Source organism: Amblyomma mixtum, chromosome 5, assembly GCF_055824585.1.
Source record: "Amblyomma mixtum isolate Tamu chromosome 5, ASM5582458v1, whole genome shotgun sequence".
NCBI classification, from domain to species: domain Eukaryota; kingdom Metazoa; phylum Arthropoda; class Arachnida; order Ixodida; family Ixodidae; genus Amblyomma; species Amblyomma mixtum.
Window position 1 is genome coordinate 105,831,926 of NC_143016.1, and position 22,366 is coordinate 105,854,291.

General features: G+C 46.0%; 1 protein-coding gene and 1 pseudogene across 4 annotated transcripts in view; both read right to left on the minus strand.

Annotated features, from left to right (window-relative positions):
* Positions 1–842: 842 nt before the first annotated feature.
* On the minus strand, positions 843–4,442 carry LOC149343266 (uncharacterized; annotated as a pseudogene).
* A 3,414-nt stretch (positions 4,443–7,856) lies between these two features.
* The window catches only part of mys (position-specific antigen beta subunit myospheroid), a 35,490-nt gene continuing 20,980 nt past the window's right edge, over positions 7,857–22,366 (minus strand). For 2 of the 4 annotated variants that reach the window (XM_089545795.1, XM_089545794.1), the window contains exons 17-21: positions 20,485–20,583; positions 18,567–18,696; positions 12,677–12,793; positions 11,667–11,833; positions 7,857–10,045 (exon numbers count right to left, since the gene is read on the minus strand). In XM_089545795.1, the coding sequence (XP_089401921.1) occupies positions 9,977–10,045; positions 11,667–11,833; positions 12,677–12,793; positions 18,567–18,696; positions 20,485–20,583 (582 nt within the window). In that variant the 3' untranslated portion in view covers positions 7,857–9,976. Of the gene's footprint in view, positions 10,046–11,666; positions 11,882–12,676; positions 12,794–18,566; positions 18,697–20,484; positions 20,584–22,366 lie in introns of those variants that run through there. The other 2 variants (XM_089545796.1, XM_089545797.1) reach the window with 2 other exon arrangements.

The following is a 22,366-nucleotide window of genomic DNA, read 5'->3' on the forward strand; positions in this document are numbered from 1 at the left end:
TGGGAGCTGCATATTTCCCATATAGGCCGCCGCGGTGGCTCAGTGGCTATGGTGCTCGGCTGCTGGCCCGAAAGACGCGGGTTCGATCCCAGCCGCGGCGGTTGAATTTCTTTGGAGGAGAAATTCGAGGCCCGTGTACTGTGCGATGTGAGTGCACGTTAAAGAACCCCAGGTGGTCGAAATTTCCGGAGCCCTCCACTACGGCGTCTCTCATAGCCTCAGTCGCTTTGGGGCGATAAACCTCATAAACCAAACCAAACCAAACCATATTTCCCATATATGCAGCAGGCCATTCTCTACTCTGCATTTATATAATTAACCTTGGCAGTCCTCATATACCCCTCCTGGCGCAGCGATGCGCCTCTGCCCTGCGATGGCAGGTGCTCCCAGCGGCGGGCCTAGTCAACACCCTCTCAATATACTAAGGCCTCTCCACGAGCCGCGTGACGTCACGGCAAGGGACCGTGCCGGCGCTGCGCTCCGCGATTTCAGCGGGGCCGCTCGCCGCGCCCACCTGCACTATATGGGTACTGCCGCACGTAACTGCTAAGAAGTTCCTAGCTGACTTATAAGTGATTCCTTCATTGTTATTTTTTTCGTTGCTTCAGGAAAGAAATGCGCGAGTTTGTGCGCGCCTTAGAATATCATTTGATCAGTTCGTGAACGTTAAAAAAAAACACCGTCTACTGCGCATTGTGATAGTTTTATTACTTATTATGTTTTTCTAAAAACTTTCACAAACAGGTATTATGACGCTCACAATAAAGTTGCCCTGTTGAAGAGTATTTGTACAGCTAGTCTCACTCCTACAATAACAAACGACGAGACAGCAGCAATGAAGTGTTCGCAAAGCATTTTTATTGCTTTGGGAATAAAACTTACTTCTTCTTAAGCGTTGCTGCTTTCCGGGCGGCAGCCTTCTGCTGCGCATTGTCTTGTATGGCGTCATTTCTCAGTTTGCAAAAGTTGTTTAAAACAACGTTGGTTGCAACGCGAACCACCAAGCGCACGAGAGTTTGTGCAGTGTGGCCATTTTCACATGTCTCAATGTCATGTTCTTCCAGGAGGGAAATCGTGTGTGAAATCACGACACCGCGTTGATTCCTACAGGAGAGAAAATCTTCCGCGTTTGCTCCCAAAGACAACTTCTCTGCAACTAGTTTTGTCATCAGTACCATGTGAACTGTGCATGGATGGGGAAACTTCAGCCCTCCTCTTGACAGGTTAGCTATCATGGCAGTGTTTTCCGCTTCGATCTCTCGATTTTCAATCACCAATGTGCTGAAGCAAGCAGAACATTAAAGCTTCTTTAAAGCAGCATGAGCAGCATATCCTGCAATATAAACAATAGCATCCATGTCAGAGTGGGCGCGTGTAATATCGTCGTCGCTGACAGCCACAGAAAAGTTGCACGCCACAGGATCCTCATTTACGTCTTCAGATTCTGTTTCCTCGCATGGAAATGTCAGAAGTTTTTGAAGACGAAGCTTCTTTTCACATTCGTAGAGCTGACGCACGGAAATGTGGTACTGTGCTCCTGCCAGCTGGCGGTAGCGGCCGAACCGGTCTTCTAGCGGATCCGTCTGAAATTTGCCCAGCAGCACGTACTTGAAGTGAAGCTCTTCTAAGCAGTATCGCGAGAGTTCTACCAGGGAATAGCATGTCAATCGCAAAGCACTGTGTGTCTCTTTCGTCAATGAGCCACTGGTGATGTTGATTCTCGCCCAAGCGTCCAACCAGTCGACAATGCCACTCAGGAAAGCCAACTGTGTGTCATCAACAGACCTTACAGGGTCTTGCATGCTGTCCCTTAGCCTCTGGCCTTTGCAAGGGGTCTTAACATTGACTATTTGCCACCATCTGAGTATGATGTCAATGAAGAGAGCGGTCGACTCAGCTTGAGGAATCTTGAACGCGGAACCATGTGTTCTGAGGGCATTTGACACAAATTGGTTAATGACGTCGAGAACGAGCTTTACATTTTGCCGCTCCATTGAGGTTGGATTCACGGCTTTTGCGTTCAGTCTGTAAGCAGCCTTCACAAGCGACGTCTTCTCTGAAGAATAAAGCTGCCGCACACCTGCGAAAGAAGCAGCTTTCATACGAGGAGGCCCTTCAGGCATTGCTCCACTCAAGTCCATTTCAGGGAAATAGAGGCATGTTCCAGGGTTTTTCTGGTTAATCCAATTGTTCCTGATGCACTTCAAGAGATGCACAGGATCGACCACGTAGAAAAGAGGGCGAGCGTTATCGGCTGGATGGGGATAGACAATGCTCACCTGAGGACTTGCAGCAAATAACGACATCATCTTGCGGTTCAGAGCATTGTTGTCGGTTATCACAGCGATAATTTTAAGCCCCATTTTCTCAACGTTAATGATGATGTTTTTAGCATGCTCGTGCAAAATTTCTGCGCTCAGTTTGCTCACAGGTAATATGTGAATGACGTCCTTGTTTGCAGAAAGGAGTGATTGCACCATGAACACATGGGCTGTTGTCGCTGGTTCCGTGGAATGTGCAGAAGATCCTACGATTGTGCCCCCTTTGTAGTCGAAGTATGGTTTTATGTGGATCTCATCGATCATCAGGGTCACTGTCTTCTCGTGGTCTTTCATTGATTTGACTCGTTCTCGGATGTAGGAGAGAGAGTGCGGTTGATTTTGCTCCAGAAGAGGGTCAGCTTTGTAATTTGAGCAGACACGGCGCAGTGTAGAAGGATGGGGCAGAATGATTCTTGATGCAGCTCTCGTGAAGTGATATGCGTGAGGAGAAATTGAATTCAGAATACTGGCGAATACCAGCAGCTCTGCGCTATACACAGGCTGTTTCGCGAGGAGAAGATCTATCTGCTCAACCAGAAATTTCAGCAAAGCAGAGTGCTCTTTCGTCGTATCACTGTCCTCAATGAGGTCTGCAAGCAGTGAACTGACAAACTGCAGTACTTTAGTATGTTTCGACACTTTCGTCACCTCAGGTATATTACTCAAGCTTTTCTCGAGTTCCTCTAGCAGTAAGGACAGGCTGGAGATGTCACATACTTGAATTGGCAGAATTCTGCCCGAAGGAAGCGAGAGAAGCTTCACTCCGTTCAGGAAAACAGAAAGTGACAGATCAGGGAGAACTACGAAGGCGCTTTTCACATTCGGTGAAGGATCATTCTCGATGAGAAGGAATCTGACACACTGCTCATCGACAGAAACGGTCCAGAATTTCGTGTTGCAGATCCCAGGCAGCTTAGATTTGAAGTCCTCGTAAGATGAAACTTTGTTTTTTTTCTGTTCAAGTTCATTAGACACAAGTGACTTCCTCATAGCCTCCTGCAAAGCAGCGTTTTCCCTTCTTGCTTTTTTTGTCTCTGGCGATTCACTCCGTCCTGGCGTTGAGGACAAGTATTTTGGACAGTTTGCAAACACAGAAGGCACAGCATCATTCTTCAGCTGCAGCCTATCACGCTTCACCTCTATTGTCTTCCCTGTCAATTCATCTTGGTGAGACAACGTCGTAATGAAGTCGCCTGCGTGGAAGTGCTGTTCACACACCTGCACGAGAAAATGACGCAAGGCCATTCGCCATGACTCTCCATTGCCTAAAACACTAAGTAAAAAGAGTTTTAACAGTGCACAGCTTTTACACATTTGCCACACAAACAAGAAAAAATCGCAGCGCGGAGGCCAATACAGGAAAACTTATACCAAGCAGGAGAAACATCAAGTTATACGAGCTAAAACATGAGAATGACGTTCGTCTAAGCTACGGCAGCGAAAATATTCACATCCCTGACCAAATGCATCGCAAGCCTTATGGACATCCACAGAAATAAATGCTTCCCCGACAATTAATACATAAGTTAAAGTGCTATCATTGCCTATAAAGCCAGCATGCCTTTCCCGGAGTCACAGCCTTTAACAATCGCGAAAGCTCCCAACTAAGATAATTACCAGCGCCTACTAAGCAATATTTCAGAGTCTTACCCTCGAATGCACTGTAGGTGTGAAATCCTTCCGTGGAATGGCTCGCAACCAAGCTTTTCTTCGTGCTTCGTCTCTTGGGAAGCAATAAACACGTACTTTTGGGCCATTCTGGTAGTTTCCGCGGCACCCGGGAACACAGCACCGGCCCATGTTTCACGAAGTTGTACTCACAACACGGCAGGCATTCAGCGATTAACTCCAGGCGAGAGCTAGCACTGGTACGCACGCCACACAAGGAACGGCCACACGGAACCGATACAGTCGTGCGAGGACCGAAAACAAATGAAATCAACGCCAGACTGAAAGACTCTGGCAGCAGCTAGACGCTCACTGCAAGACCGCGTTCGTGTCTGTGCTTGCCCGGGCAAGCGCGAGCACATCGAGGGAGACAACCGAGCGGAGCCGCGCTCGGCGAGCAGCCGGACACTTGGCGTGACGTAGCACGTGTGGAAAGGAGGGCCTGGAGAGGCCTTAAGAGTTTTTAGAGGGTGTTGGCCTAGTGCGACCCAGGCTGCTCTTGCCGCGCTAACAATCATTAATTCAACTGCCACCTGCCACGGTGGGCAGTTTTCTCAATATCCGGTGGGCAGGATGTGATGACGCCCTGAGGTCACGTTACCTAGGTGACCCACCTGCGTCCTAGGTTGTTCTCTGGGGACCACGTGCCACAGCCATGCCCGTGATTTTTCGCTCACAGCGCCGACAACGCCAACGCCAGATTTTCCGCGTAACGAGGCCTTTAACCCTACCGCGCTAATATATCATCGGCGATAATCTTGGTGGGCATGTACAGGCAATGTGAACTATGTGGACTTAGGTGTCTGTCCACTGAAGAAGAACGTGGTGAGGTATATGGTCACCACGTTACTGCTTCACTCGAGGGAAGGCTGACAAGAGTGGGCATTTTTGCCACCCACTCTTTTCGAAGCCACCCAAAGACGACTGACATATTGTGGCAGTGCTCTGTTAAGTAATCGTTGGCTAGAAATTGCCTTTTGCGGCAGCCTGTAGATTGCATAAATGGACCTGCAGCAAGTGTAGTCCACATGACAATCGTGGCTGGAAGACCTTATCGACTGGCTTTGAACTTGATGGTTTACGGGGTTTGACGACCCAAAGTGACTCAGGCTATGAGGGACGGCGTAGTGAAGGGCTCCAGAAATTTCAACCACCTGGGGTTCTCTAACGTGCGCTAACATCGCACAGTACATGGGCCTCTAGAATTTCACCTTCATCGAAATTCGACCGCTGCGGCTGGGATCGAACCCACGTCTTTTGGGGTCAGCAGCCAAGCACCATAACCACTGAGCCACCGCGGTGGCGCGATTTTGAATTTGAAGGCAGCGGACTAAGAGTGGTTGCTGTTTGAACTGTTGAACATGTACAGGTTGGAATAGCTCCAGAAAAGCGAATAGCTCAGGTTAGGAAGTCAGCGAAGTTTCTAGCAGTTCCTCATGAAGAAACTGCACTGCCACGAACGGCACTGCCAGGTCCGCACTTCTGAGGAGTTTTCCAGAAGGCACGCCGCAGGAACTTATTTTCAAACAGTGGGAGGCAAGGTACTTTATTGTATTAGAAATAAAGGCAAGGATCGAGGTGCTGGGCGGCGCATGACCAACTGCGAAGTGTGTGTGTGTGTGAGGGGGGAGGGGTTGATTTTTAGGGATAGAAACGGGACCCCTCCCATTTGCTACATGCACGTTTGCTAAAAAAAAGGCCTATTCATGCATATTGGGTCTCGTTTACAAGATAGGAACGCTTAGTAAACAGTAATAGTACAAGCAACAGCATGGCATTAAGCTGTCATGACACGTAGTGTATCTACACTATCATTTCTTCGATTTGGGATGGGAGAAAATGCTAGTAGCTAAGTTTTCCTTAAAAACCAAATTTGGAGGAAAAGGATGCAGTTGGGCGTGCAGAGTGAAATAAGCTGAAAGCAAATTTTGGCCATTTCCACGAGTTACGTGCACTGGAGAGGTTGGTTTACCTGCAAGCTTCTCGAAAGTGCGTGTATTTTGGCGCAATGTAGCCAAAATTTGTGTGGCCACAGCACCGAGGGTAACCGTATTTTTAAATTTCAGAAACTGATATAAATATTACTTATGGCGGGCTAAACGCTTCCCAATAATTAAAGTTGAGTTTAGTTTATGAGAGTTTAACGTCCTAAAGCGACTCAGGCTATGAGGGACGCCGTAGTGAAGGGCTCTAGAAATTTCAACCACCTGGGTTTCTTTAACGTGCACTGACATCGCACAGTACACGGGCCTCTAGAATTTCGCCTCCATAGAAATTCGACTGCCACGACCGGGATTGAACCTGCGTTTTTCGGGTCAGCAGTCGAGCGCCATAACCACTGAGCCACCGCGGCGGCTCCCAATAATTAAAGAGCCTAAAAGCAATGGTTAAAAACTTAAATATTCCATATTAGTTAACCAGCCTGCTAGCCAGCACGTCATAGCTGAATTCTGATGAACTACACTGCCGACAAAGATATGCGGAAAAAGTGCGCTTCTGTCTAAATAAGCCTATTTTTAAAAATTCTATAAAGCCTTACTGAAAGACTCTTTACAATGTCTGCAATAACACGCAACACAAGAGATGTCATCTTGACTTCCTATTATGCTATAAATGATAGGTCTAAATTTTTCTTTTTGACCTCAGACGATATCGGACTGGAACAATGGCTCAGCCAGCTACACATTGAGACTAAAAATTGTACAATTTTGTACTTGCTTGTACCCGACAATTTGTTCATTATTGTTTGTTCGTATTCTAACGCTCCTCTGCTTGGACTCAATGGTCTGCATTATGTGATAAATAAATAATTGAAACCAGGCACCTAACTAATATTTAAAAAGATAACAAGGAAAAATTTAGTAGACCTGCTTCCTAGTTAACATTTACCACCTGCTTTCTCATGACCGCCACCACCGATATTACTATTATGCAAAAGCCATCTTCACTGCTCAAAATCAAAATGCACTTAAAACCTTATAGCAATCTCTCAGCTGGACTAAAACAAATACAAACTGCCAAGAGACTAAATAATAAATAATGTCTGTCATCCGCAAAACTTTTATAGCATCCCTAATCAGCTTCCTCTTACTACGCTATTTCCCCAATCCACATCGACATTTTAATCAGTACAGTATGGTTGATAAAAGTGCATTAGAGAGTGGATGTACTATAAGTTGATTCAGATCCTAGAGGCCTGACTTATATTGTGCACGACAAAAACCTTGGTGGCAACATAGAGACAGGTTGAAGGAAATTTTTGTTTTTGAAGTGTGAACTTGCACACTGTGGCCACTGAGAAATATATCTAGAGCACAGGCAATTTGATCGCAGTGAACGACAGCAATTTAATATGGATTCCAACAATTTATGTGTCACTTAATTCCAGAGTAGACAACATGCAGGGACAAATGATTGGTGCTAGCATTAAACTACGCAGACTCAAGTGCACAAAGAAAGATTGCAAGACTGCAGGTAAATTGCACACAGGTATATCCAGGGGCATTAATGCATGCAGAGAAAAAAAATTTTACCCCAGGTATGAGAAGGCTGTCAAGAGAATGGTGTGTTTGTGGCCTCACATGCAAGCCATTGCAAGCCCTTTCCCAAATAAATTTCGAACCACAGCCCCCTTTCCAAGTAGCAGTATTGTGATTATGGCAGATATAATTTGATACCACATACAAGCGATGCATAGTAATGCCAAGAGACTCGGTGCCATCACATGCACTTGCATACTGATGATCTAACAACGTCTGGCAAAGGCTCCTGGTGCTGTCATCCCGTTGTGCTCCAGCAGTAACACTTTTCTCTGCCAAAGATGTCACTGTGCAGCCAGTATTGTGTAACAAAGAAGACCGACACATGTCTCTTTAAAACCGAGCCTTTACTCCGAAACAAAAAAGTTCGCTTCGAAACAAAGTTGCTTTGCGCATGAATATATAGTACTAGTTGAACACGTTATTCACCAGAAGCCAGAAGTACTTGTTTGCCTCAGTGATACATATGGCATCGTGCTCTAGGAAGCACTCAACAGCATGTGTGCCGTCTACACACGCACGGTATACACAACATAGCTTTCCTCTCAATGTGTATTGCACATTTACACAGCACAGTGCCCGCCCCACCCATCATGTGTGCACGATGCAGCACTACACAAGTAGCATTCAGCCACAAAAGTTTTAGAAGTGATAGGAGCAGTGAACAAACTGAATTTCTCGCAGCCAACATATGCATCCCGGATTTGAAATGTACACTCCACACATTTGTGCATTGTGACAGTAGTGCACCTTTTGTTGCCAGGCTACTTGTGCGCAGGATGCGAGGAAATTCAGTTGTGATCACCGCTCTTGTGGTTCAGAAACTTCTGCGAGCGGGCATACATGCACGCTCATCATGTGCCAATATCGGAGAACTCCACTTGCTAAATAAAACAAACAATGCTATGTACAACAACTTTGGGCTTGTTGTTCCTCAGTCGCGATGCTTGTGCATCTTACAAGTGGCAGTAAAGTGCATATAATCATAGTACTTACTTTGTGCCAGAAAATGCAAGTTTCCTCTTTTCAGGGCAAACAAATGAGGCACTAAAAGGACCCAGCAACAAACAAACAACAGCAAATGAGTTGACACGTTAAGCAAGTAAATGGAACAAGAAACTGAGTTGGATACTAGTAGCACAGGCTTCAATACACAAACGCGGCATTCATAAATAGAGACTTCTTACCATCAAGAAGAGAAATACAGGCTGTATGGTATAAAGTCTTCATACGACGATGTGACTACATTAAACATGTTCGTGCATAAAGTAAGTCTTTTGCGCCAACTAGGCTACATGGCAAAGTAGGGCACGCACTTTTCCGAGCTACCCGACAGCCAAGGAAGCATTCATTACACGAACAAGGTGGACAGAAAGACTAAAAGCAGTCCAAAAGCTTGTGCAGCTGACTTTGTACTCGAAAGCAGCAGTGCCAAAAGTGACAGCGCATTCGCACGTAAGGCCACCCAGTGGTTAAAGTACTCGAGCAAAACACGACACATTGTGGACTTAGCATATCCGCAATAAGATTGCAACACTGCCAATAGTGGAAAAAAAAACTTTGGGCGGCCAACTAAGAGAAAGAGGATGCAGATGTGCATAAAGCGATACTTTGAGACACCGGCACAAGAGTAAGAGTAAATGAAAGGCTCGGCAAACCCACCAGCTTTCTTCTCTCTTCAGCTCCTCGCCACTGTTTTACGACACCTACAAACTCCAGCAACTGGGACGGCAATAAGATGTGCCAGCAAGCTATTAATCGTACAGCTCGAAAGCACTGAAAATTAAATGCTAATTAACACTTTTGGAACAACCAACAAGAAGACAGCCTGCCAACAGTGTCACATATCTGTAATGCTTGCCACATTTGTCCAGCTCTGCCTGGAAAAGGCCAAGCCACCTGAAATTTCTTGTAACCAGTTCAATGCTACCAAAAGCAGGCACTTCATTTCCTAGTCTTGGCAACCTGAAATGCCACGAACAACACCGGTAAATCAACCTACGTCCAGCTTCGAGTTGATCAACTTCATCCAAAGTGAGTTACTCATTCCTCGATACAAGCAGTTCTCTGCGCTCTATGAGCAAAACTATGATGACAGACAAAATTCAAAAGTCATCAGATGCACACAAGTTCACCACGCAAAGCGCTACATGGCAGCAAATCAATGACGCGAAATGACAGATATGATTACGAATATTGACCACCGATTCTATCTCACAGTAAAATCTTGCTTTGCCCGACAGTTTATGAACATAAATTAGAGGAACTGACACAACCAACGCAGCACAAAGGGAGACACTGACAAGAATGATGACGTTCTCCTCAACCACAGAAAGTCGGCAAATTGAAAAAAAAAAAAAATTGACACAAGAGTCCACTAGTAGTTCTCGTTCATCTAGAAATGCAGACAACACATGGTGGCTGCACACCTTTCCATCAGCTGTTGACCTACTGCTTTCCACCGTACGTGGGGTTCTTGAATGTGGAAACCGCACCCTTGTAGATTGGGTTCTCTCCCTGCAAAAAATAGCAGGCAGCATGGTCAATTGCAAGTTTTCACATAGCTCCCCTTCTATGGCTTCTACGCATTCTGCTGAGCATGGCGGTAAGTAAAAAAAAAAAAAAAGAAATCAATTAAACTAGTGAAACCTTAAAAACAGGCAAAATGCAGAGACATTATGTTAAGGCCCCCCTGACTTCCTTTCTACAATCTGCGAACTGAGGAAAAAGAATCTGCAACATTCCGCGGCAGTCATCAAAGAATGCTTCAGAATGCACCTTGCATTATATTCGGAGCCATGGTATGCATACAGTACCGTGAATCTGCCCCCCACCCCATCCAAGCTCAAGGTAGCTAAAGCGACCTTCACCGCCAGGCTTGAAAGCCGGTAGGAGAAGCCAGCTTTGCAAAGATCTTGGGGCGAAGTGTGCAGTGAGCAAGTGCAAAGGATGTGGTGGCTACGGGTGGGAAAAGAAGGCGGCATAAGTCGTTGAGAAAGAGGAGGCACTGAAAGAGTAGGAAGTGGAGTAAGAAAATCAAAGAACAAACAAACAAACATGTGCAGGACTGGGCAGCTCGAAAACAGACTAGTGACACCACGGCGGTAACAGCAGCTGACGCTGTGTGGGAGACTATTAGAGGCTTTGCTTCGCCTGACTGTGGCACGCGCACCTGATGAGTTGCCTTTTAAGTAACGGCCAAGTATCCACTGATTCCGCACATTAGCTTGCTGTCATGTTACTTCTGAGATGGCTCGGCTATGGTTAGCCTGGACAGTTTAGAGATTGCGTTATAATTGTAATATTACTTTTTCTTTTATTCTCCTCGAATCTGATACTTCCCCCTCGCATTATATTGACGCAAACAAGATAAATTTGTCATTGTCCCATCGATCCGTTAAAAATGAAAATATAGCCACTAATATACAATTCCATGACAAATGCTTCAATTCCGTAATTTTTCACTGAATCATGGACTGAACTATGATTTTCCCCGTTAAAACTAACACTCCGTAAATTACACCTTTGATAGTGCACAAAGAATGGTCAAGTATTCTCAAAGAATACAAAACACACACACAGACTATAAACAAGCCTCGCTTAAAAAGTGGCAAAAGTTCTCGATAAAGCGATTATCATGAGTCCACTTGCGATAGTCACCTGCAGCATATACTTAACTTTCTTTCCCTTTTTTATTATGCCTAATGGCAAACATCTTGAATAAAAAAAACACACAAAATAAAGTAAAATATGACCAAGTGAGTAGAGTTAGTATTTTAAGTTAGCCAAGGCCAATTTACCTAATAAACAACCCAAATGGATGTTTCTAACATTACAAAACTATGAAGGGCCTCATCTCTTGCCACACTGCTTGGTTGCTAAACAGACTACCAAGCTTCCATCAGCAAAAATACTTTTTTCCTGGCATCAATTTGATCCCTCTTTGCATTTAACTCATGTTTTTCACACTTCACCGTGTTGCGGTTTTAATTTACATGACTTTTGTTGCATCAACTCGTCATGCTCCCCCCCCCCCACCAACTTTTCTGCGTTTTGCCTATTACAATGGCCTTTTGCGCCAGGTTACACAGACTAGAACACAACACAAGACAGACAGAGCAGCGTCAGGGCAACTCACGGTGTCCCACTTGGCCATCTGTCGCTCCTTCTCAAACTTGGCAAACTCCCTGCGGTCGTGGATAGTGGTGAACAGCTTCCAGATGAGGAGCAGTGCCAGGCCGATCAGGACAATGCCAAGGATCACACCCAGGATGATGGCCCAGATGTTCACTGGCTCAGGGCACTCTGCGATCCAAGATTGAAGTAGTCACTCCCACTGCACTGTAGTGCAGCCTTTAAATGGAAAGGAAATGTGACATTCATTCTACGTGTGATAATTTCAATATCTTTTTTTCATGCATCAGAGTGTGCAACAGTACTTAAGAAAGTTTTGAACAATACATCCACTGGATCAATCTGTCTCTCTGTTGAATTGAATTGAATCCAAACTTTATTTCACAAATGTGCACATTCTTTAGAATGAGCCACAGGCCAAAAGCTAAAGGAAATAGCTTGAAAATGCCTGTGGCTCATCTAAGAGCCATTACACAATAATAACTAAGATAAACACATACATACAACGGTGGCAGGTCGCATACGAGCACACTATAGAAAGAATTTATAATATTTACGATTGAAAGGATTGCTACAGAGAGATGCAGTTTGAAACTAGAAAAAAAAATTAAAACTGAACAAATGCATTTGAAAGTTATACACACTGCTGGGTTGATCACAAATGGGAAAAGGACACCGATACATACACAAACTACAATACATGAAAAGAAGTTATGGAATATTATTTACAAAGTACACTTTTAAATCATGTGGTCGGAGGTTATACATGCTAAGCTGGTTAGATTCGTAGCTGTTTAGGACATTAGGTATAAGAAAATTAAGTGCTTGTTTACCATAATTAGTTCTAGCGCGTGGCAGTGTCCATTTTGCAGTTGATCGGGTTTGAACATACTTTTCTATGGGCTTTAACATCCAGTATCTGTTATTGCACGAAAGATAACGAGATGGAAAGGTGCAAAGGTTACAGGAGAAGGAATCTCCACATGCAGCGCAGGAGGAGATTTTCGCACTCACCACGCTCATTTTTGGCTCGCACAGTGTACTCATTGCTGGGCTCCAGCTTGTAGATGAAGGTGTACTTGCAGTCGTCTTCATCACGGAAAATACACAGCTTCTCACCCTCTTCCGTCACTGCACAAGCATGCGACATCGTATATCAGACATACACACGCACAGAACACTAGTTGCACTTCACGCACAAAGGGAGGCACATAAAATTACATACAGATTGACAAGAAGATAAACTGCTGAACTAAGGTAAGATGTAAAACTTCTCACGATGACCTAGAGTTCACCTGTTGCAAATGATACACGTGCAGGCACCATGCTATAAGTAACAAAGCTTAAAAGCACCTCTTTTTGCCCAGAGCTACCACAGGCATTAGTTTACACTACTTAAGTCAAGGACTCAATTAAGGGTGCTTTCATAGTTTTACCACACTGGTCCCATGTACGTAGCGTCTGTTTTATATATATACAGTCGACGACCGATTTTTCGGACTCTCTAGGGGCCGCGAAAACGACCGAAAAATCGGGCAGTCCGGAAAATCAAATTTCACCGAAAAAATCACGAACTTATTACCACTATGCCGGAGAAAGCGGCCAATTGTATTGCACACATTCTAAAGCTCCTCATGACTATATTTCGCCGCGCGAAATACCGTATAAACGCGTATAAGGGCCGCACTTTTTTTTCCCAGATTCGAGGGCCAATTTTCGGGGTGCGGCCCATACACGCGATATGCGAAAAAAAAATTTTTTTTAAGTAAGAACACACCAACCAGGGAATGAGCGACATTTATTCTACGTTCAATCGTCACTCGCGAAGTATTTAGACTCCTGAGCTGGTGCTGCGCTCTGGTGCACGCTTATGCCAAAAGAAGCTGCGCAGCATGTCCGCTGTCAACGCGTAGCCGTTGTTCCGAAATTCCATCACATAGAGGAGCAGCTCTTCTTCCAGTTCAGGAAACTCGCACGGCTTGACTCGGAAAGCGCGCTTTTTGCAGCTTGTGTTTCTCTTTTGGTTGCACCATCATCGGACGCACTTCTCGGCCACGTCGAATTTCCCGCCCTTCGCACGCTTACCGACCGCGTTCGAGAGCTAACTCCCAGCCGTGTAGCTTAAGGTGCTTGCCCATCGCGCTAAAACTGTGAAGCTCGGCGGCAGCACGTGCGCGAAAGCCACTATCACGGCGGACGCGCTAACACGCATGCTGACACGCCACGAAAGGCTGGAGCTGGCGATACTGATGCCGATTTGAACAGCGGAAAATCGCGACCGAGAAAAATGTTGATGATAATGATCACGGCGCCATCCATAGACGGCACTTGGAAGCTCCGGTGCGCGCGCGTGGCCTCCGCGAACGGCGCGGCGCCGGAGCAGATCGCGGCCGCGATAAGATCCGGCGGCGCGCCGCGCGCTTCGATCGTGGAGGCCACGGCGTGCGCGTAGCCTCCGCGATCAAGCGCTCCGCGATCGTATAGGGAAGCGCACCTGAAGTTTGCTTCCACTGCACCAGCGCCACTTCTCCCCTGCCGGTCATTTTGGCGTTGCTGTCCGGGCACGTCGCCGGCGGAGCGCATTGAGCCAGCAGCCTGTCGGCTGGTACGCGCGTGCTGCTCGCGCAGCTGGCACTCTCTCTTTCATTGTGAGCACGTGCCGTCCTGCTCACGGGCGCACAAAAGTGGTGTTGCCGCTCGCTGTGAATTCCGCGACGTTCTAAGAGTGGAGAAACTGGTTGTGTGTGCGGCTGTCACAATAGTTCTCTGAACATCAACGGCCAAGGAATGCCCGTGTAATTCTACAGATTTCCTGGTGATGTCCTACATTCTTGGGAAAAAAAATTTAATATTGGAAAATTGTAACGTACAGTAACGGAAATATTGAAGGTAATGGTCCACCCTTTCTATATGCAGCAAAATCTTAAATATTTTTCATCGCTCGTATCGAGCAGTTGACGATAGGAAAAACGTTAATATGAAAAAAAAATGCAAGCCTATCGATGGGACATTGCTATAGTCAAATCTTCCAGTATATGAAAAAAAAATGCGGTCATACATTTTTTACTATTCAAAAATGTTTTTGTCCGGAATTGTTGTGTATGAAATGGATCAGAACGAGAAACGGCAGGCCTCGATAACTGCTATGGGCAGGGTGAAGTAAGCTTTTTCCTGTCGCACGCGTAATATTATTTCTGCGCAGTTTTTGCTGTAATTCACTAAGCATGCAGTGTTTAGTAAAGCTCGCGCTAACGAAACTCATTTTTTTTACCGTTTTTTATTTTGGAGACTGACTGCAGCTAGCGGCATTATGCAGACGCATGTGAGGCAAGGTCAGTGATCGCCTGAATGTTCCGACTTGTGACGCCGGGCTCAATTTTCGAAGTTGCTTTACATGTAAAAAATTTCAAAAAATAAAAATAATCAAAATGTTTGCTTGCACATGAATGAGCGTTTGCATATGAGCGATGGCTCTGCAAATAATTGTTTTGGGGATGCGCGTGCGCTGTAATCGGAATTAAAATAAATATACGAACCGCTTATCTCCGTTGTAGCGATTGACAAACTAGAGCATTTTTTCTCTTAGCCGTATATAGCAAGCAGCTGCTAGGCGCATTTTGTGCGTGTTTTCGTTTTTCTCCTCAGCCTCGCGTGTCGCCTTAAGGCCACTTTATTTTAAGTTAAAATAAAAATTATTTCCATCATTATTCATCGAAACACGTAACAAAATCATTATTATTTGGCCAACAAACCTGCATGCACCAAAGTGCTCAGTCACCCAACGAAATTAAGCATCTTGCGAAGATGGCCGTGCCAAAAAAAAAAAATGGTATTTACCTCGAATTCCACGTCTTAAATGATCTCGTCATTTACTTGCGATACACATTTCGCCGTTACGGTACCGGCTTTTTCGTCAACAATCTGCTTCACGTAGTGGGCCTGATCCACTAGCAGTTCTTTTTTCAAGTTCGCAGCGAAAAAAAAAAAACAAATTCACTGTCCACTATTTCTTTTAACCTACATCTCAGAGCGTACTGCCGCGACCGAAAGAAGTGCGAACAGCGAAGTGCCTAGGCTCTCCGCTGTTGGAATTTATTTTCGTCACGCTTATACTTGGCTCGCAACACAAATACGCTAGAGACATCCGTGATACAATAATGTACCACTCTAGCGTCTTTTTGTTACTACCGAGATAAAAACGCATTGAAGATAAATTCCGACTGCGCAGCGCGTGGGCGCCGTGCTGTTCGCATTTTTTTCTAGCGCCCCTGTACATTTTGCTAATCCTCTGAAGCTCGCCATCGTTCAAACACGAGGGAAAAAGCTCGGGACTGCACAAAGAGATTTGCAGGCTGGCCAACACGTGCAAAGTACGTGCAGAACTGGCTTTTTTTCAGGGGAAAGCGCGCTGCTCGCGCAGCTACTCAATGGGAGGGGTGACCGGTTTGCCCGGACAAAAATACGGAGTCGGTCGGAGAGGGCGCTTTTCACTGGCGTCCGCAGCGCCCCCCTGCGAAGCTGCGGTCCCCTATTCGCGTTCCGTGTTCGGGACTAAAGACTTGGCACAGATGAGTTCCGTGAACTCAGACTACGGTTCAAGTTAGTGCGGCGGAAGACATTCAAGGACAGTACGAATTCGAAAACACGCGAGCGCAATGTGCCGACTCGCGCAGAATTTCAGCGTCGCAAGTTAAGAGGCTCCCTTTTAGCTTGAATTTCATTTTGTTTGATCAAGTTTTCGATCTCTCGTGCAGTTTGAATTAATGAGGTTCCACTGTACACATTATATGGCGGCTTGGGTACTGGCGGCGAGTGCGAACGAGGTCCGAAAAATCGAGTGGTCAGTTGCGGTGCGTCCGAAATTTCAAGCGCTCTTACACATTGGCTCTATGGGCCATGTCGCGATGCCGCGAAAAAGTCCGAATAATCAAGCATGTCCGAAAAATCAGGCGTCCGAATTTTCGGTCGTCGACTGTATATATATATATAGTGTGGTCCTACAGACGAAAGAAGTTGCCAGAAAACTGAAGCATGCCACAAGACAACAGAAGTGCTCTTCCTAGTCTCCTCTTCTCTTCTGGGTTACACACTGATGATGTGCAAGTTTCATGAAAGCACACAGCTCACCCATTGGGTGGACTCATCTAACAGCTTCAGCAGCTCCCTGAATATTCTAGGCAATGCAGATGGAGAGGGTTTTGTTCTCTAATAGGGCAATACACCTGTATAACCTTGCACGCAGGTGCCAAATTCAAAGTCATTCAAAAAGCCTAGGAATATGAAGAAAAAATGTCTTTGAATATCGCACTAAATACCGAACATGTGTAATAAATCCTTGAATGACATGTGACCGGCTAATAAAAATAGAAGGATGGGTAGTAAAACCTCATTAGTTCAGACTTCAAGGGACCGGAAGAAATGCCCCAATTATCCGAAGGTCGAGTTATTATTAACCACCCCCAAAAATGGTTTATGGTTTATGCCAAAGCAGCTGAGGCTATGAGGGATGCCGTAGTGAAGGGCTCTGGAAATTTTGACCATCTGGGGTTCTTTAACGTGCACTGACATAGCACAGTACACGAGCCTCTAGAATTTCGCCTTCATCGAAATTCGATGGCATCTTTCGGGCCAGCAGCCGAGCGCCATAATCACTGAGCCACCGCAAAAGCTAACCCCCCCCCGCCCACCCAAAAATAAAACCCTTCCGAAAATTTTAAAATGCATTGATTCTTTATAAGGAGGTTCCATTGCATAAACAGCGAAAAACCCGCAATGAGTAAGCAACTTCGGTATGCTGGTAGAACAACATGGGCGTAACCAAGGGAAATACACATTGCAGTCCGAAATGCACGGCTGCTTTACAAAAGGAAATAAAATGACCAGCAACGTGCCAGCTGGGTTTGACGACTGGCGAAGCAAGGCCCATTGCTGCAGTCATCACCGCAGGCTGACAACGAAGCTCAGAAATTGAAACCGAGAGGCCAAGCTATTTTTCGGTCTAGCGACAGAAGCCATCCTATCATCGTCACACCTGCCATTACACACACACATCAAAGGTGCGTGGGTCACAATGCACCATGCGATAGGCGGGTTTTTTACATGACCGATAGCTTGCCCTGCCAATGACACTACTTCGACTCAGCCCAACTTAGGGAGCTCCATGCGAAATCCCGCAAGTGGGCTTTCTCGCACACCATAGTTGACCACAACAATGTGGTGATCTTGCAACAGAAAAGTTGTGGGCATCAGGTGCGTAACACATCATGGAACAATAGAAAAAAACACTGTGTATGCACTGTGTTTGGAGCAGGTGGTCGGCAATCTTGCTCTCATCACGCTTGAAATGTGCGAAAGCCCTCTTGCAGAATCCGCACGAGGTCCAAACCTATCAGCAGCCAAACGTAACTGGTCCCGTGACAAATGACGGCTAAGAAAGCACAGCAGATACCTCTGTAATATTTTCCTAACCCTTTGAACAAAACCTTACTCAGAACGTTTTAAACGTTATTCTACATTAAAAATGTGTAATTACTGCCTGGCATGTGAGATTTATGTTAGTTCTGGTACAGCGCTTTTTCCAACGTGCCATCGCCATCGTGCTCACCGATCATGGTTTCCAGCATCGGGATACATAAAAACAGGCGCATGCGGTGACTGAAAAACTTTCAGTAAAGATCCTCTACTGCGTTTTCAACAAAACCGTTGCATAATCCAGCACCTTAGATAGCGAGCTTTCCTTTGTGCTGAAAGAAATTGGGTGCTTAAAATTCAGCGTTCGGTCCCTTTTAAATGGTGACCAACCTGCACAGCCCAAACTGCGATACCAGCAGCCTAAACTGCTGGTGCAAACTGCAGCACCAGTGGCAAGAGTGAATTTCAAAGTTTCACTTCTCAATGTGCGCACCTTCAATGTGTGGCGCCTGAATGGCCAGGAACTCGCACTTGGTCTTGCACTCCTCTGCAGTGTAGGGGCCCAACTGGAACACCTGGCACAGCACGCAGTCCTTGAAGGCCTCACACTTTCCAGGGCACGTCTGAAAGGGCACAGGAAAGACGCAACAAACCTTACCAACTCCAGTCTTTTACACCTATTTCCAGGTTTTGAGCAGCCAGGTTACAGTGTTTCATTAAAGTAGAGATGTGTAAGCTCCTATGCAATGGTTATGCATTTTATTGCGTAAGCAATATGACGACAGGTTTCAGCCCTTCGCGTCGGGGCGGCCGCGAGGCACGTTTGACCTTGAAGGGCGGCACGAGGCGCGACGCACTACAGCTGTAGCCGCGCCGCTGCCGAGTGGAGGCGCTGCCCTCGCCGCGCTCTCGACAGCTGCGGAGTGTGGAGAGGAGGCTGGAGAACGGGGCGGGGGGGTATAAAATGCGTTCGCTCGCTTGCCGGCTCCATCGTTATGCAGCCTGATAAACAGAAAGGGAGGCTACGTCGGCTTGACGAAGCCAGGAAACGACAACGGGCTTCGGAAACAGAAGAAGAACGCGAACAGTGCCTTGCTAAGCGGCGCGCTCAAGACGCTGCTAGACGGGCGCACCGCGCCTCTATCAAAACCGAATCGTCTACAACCGGTGATGATCCCGAATGGAACGCTATGGATGCTTATGCAACCTACCAGGTTTAGCCAAAGCTAAATCCCACCAATTTTTTTGTGTGTGCATTCGGAGTGTGGATATTCTGACCCCGAGTGCACATAGAGGGTAAAATTGTAAACTGTGGAGTTTACTGTACCAAATCGACACATGGCGACACTTGGGCTATAGGAGAACGCTGTAGTGGAAGGCTCCAGGTTAATTTAGACCACGCGGGGTTCTCTAACGTGCGCTGACATCGTGCAGCACACTGGTGCCTTTTGCATTTCACCTTCGTCGAAACGCGGCCACCATGGCCGGGTACAGTGTCAAATGTAGTACCAAATTTTCCTCAAGGAGACATAAGGCACGATTTAATAACATTAAACTTTGGTTACTATGTTGGCGCCTGCTTGTAACACTTCTTCTACCGCCGCGTCGCTGCCTTTCTTTATCCATAACGTAATGTCATCTGCATACTGCTGTGGTATAGGTTTGGTATCTGTTTTAGTTGCGGCAGTGACGGAAAAGTATTTGTGCTACTTGTGCTGCACGATATCACAACTTAATTTCGGGGTGACTCAGGCAAGTTTAATTGCCCTCTCCCTTTCTCTCGTGCCATGAGAGGTCTAGTACTGAAAGGACTCAGCATGGCAATAAATTCTTTTCAGTGAAAAAGTGCATTCCCCATGTGCATTGCATCCTGCAAAAGTTGCTCAAAAATCTGCCTGCCTGTGCAATAAGCAATTGCATTAGATAAGCACAGCTGCATCTAATCATACACTTGGCCAAACATGCCCAGCTACAGCAGACATTGCATTTCCTTCCCCTTCCTTCTTTCTTTTCTTTCCTCCCTTCCCTTTTTTCTTCTTTTCTTTTCTTCCCTTCCCCTCCCCTCCCCCTTCAAGTCATTTATAGCATCCACAAATGGGAGAGCTATAAACAGAATGTAATAAATGGCTAAGTAGAAGAAGTGCATTCTTTTTTTCAATACTGTACCCCTAAAAAGAGAAGTCAGTGCTTTAATTAGAGTCCAAATGCATTGACGACATAATGCAAACCAAGTTCTTAGCAAAGCTAATGTAAGTGCAGTTGTTTTGCAATGCATGTCTTACCTAGTGCACGACTGCAAAAGCTGCATTTAAGACATCGCAGTGCAAGGGTATACGCAAGTCAAAAACTGCACCCCAAACAAACAAACAGCAGCATCAGAAATGTGCAACAGATCAGGGTCAGTCACTCACAGGACAGTCCTCACAGTAGATTCCGCCGTAGCGCTCTTCATCCGTTTCGAGACACTTGCACTGGCCACAGATACACTCGCCGTAGCCGCTGCAGATTTTCTGTGTTGCAAAAATAAAAACATACCAAATCAGCGCTTCCTCAAATTCGTTTGAAGTGTGACATCAAAGCTCCTGCATGGAATCGTCAACAGGCTCGAAGCATTATCATCATCATGACTACATGCCTACTGCAGGGCAAAGGGCTCTTCCATGTCTCTTCAATTAACCCTGTCCTTTGCCAGCTGCGGCCACCGTATCCCCGCAAACTTCTTTACCTCACCCGCCCACCTAGCCTTCTGCCCCCCCCCCCTTGCTACGTACGCTTGCCCTCTCTTGGAATCCACCCATTGGCCCAGTGGACCAGCCTTAAAGGGCAACTGCAGCACTTTTTGAGAACTTCGCGATACTCAAGGATTCAAATCTATATAGGCTGTAGGTAAAGCATGGTAAGTGTTTTTGCACTTACATTTAAAATAGTGACGCAATCGATGATTGAATTTTGTGCTTCTCCTCAATGCACCGGAAGAGTGCGGGGAAGTTCACTGTGACGTCATGGAATTTATGATTTCAAGTTACTGCTGCCGTCAACCACACCCTGCCGTGCCTTGTTGGATGCTGCCAAACAATGCTCGGTGGGCATTGCCTTCTGTGGCATTGGTTTTTTTTTTCCCTCAAAGCAGATGTTTATGCATTGGAAATGTACCGATACCTTCGATGACGCCGTCATGTGACCCCTACTTGCCGTTGTGCGCTGCAGAGAAGCTTGAAGGATGTCGTGATTTTAATCAGCGATTACGTCGCCGGTTCAAATGCTAGCCCCAAAGAACTTCGCACGTTTTACCTACAAGTTTCACACATTCGACCCTTTTAAGCTTCTTGTCAGTTTCTAAAACCTATGCAGTTACCCTTTAAGGAGCACCCTTGAACAAAAAAAAAGTTACGGAGGGCACTTAAAGACTACTTACATGATTTCAAGATGAAAGCATTAAATTTTTAATTTATACTTTTTGCCTTCTCTTTAAATAACATACCTACTCACTAGCATACGGTAGTAAGGCAACACATACACTAGATTCACCTTTATTCACCGAGAAGCAACGCGTTTTTGCAGCCTATGGGCTGCGTGCTCGCCTTGCAATCTGAAGGCCCTTGGTTCAATTCTCTGCACCCTTGGAAAAAACTGTTTTCTTTACTGACGACATCACTGGGGGTTTTGTGGACCACTTTTCCTGGAGATGCCGCCACCACTGCCAGTTTTCGTTGCTAAAGGGCCATATAAGGCTTTTGCCTTAAAAGTGCGCGCAGCGCAACTTGCAGCAAACATGACAAATATGTGCCAAGTCCCACCACCAGCCTGTTCACCGCCAAATGCGAAATCTCTCTCCAAGCAGCACAACTGAGGCGATCAGGAAGATTGCTGCCATACAGTGTCTGTCCTAAATCATCATCATCATCAGCCTGACTATGCCCACTGCAGGGCAAAGGCCTCTCCCATGTCTCTCCAATTAACCCTGTCCTTTGCCAGTTGCGGCCACCATATTCCCACAGATTTCTTAAAGGGACAGTGAGGAGAGCTCCATTAATATTTTTTTTAAAGCAAAATCCGATAGTTCGGCATTTCATGGCTTTGTTGCCACTTTGGCCGGGAGCGAAAGATGCATTTATTTCTAAGGAATTTTGCATGCGAAGTTGAAAAAGGTTTTCCCACCGCTCTGATTCAAACTTGGGATTCTCTTATGACGACATAGGACTAAGTGACGTGAAACATGGCGTGCACATGACGTAACGCAGACTCCGCGATTTCTGTCGGCAAGCAGTGCGGCCTAGCAGCAGCCGAAAAGAA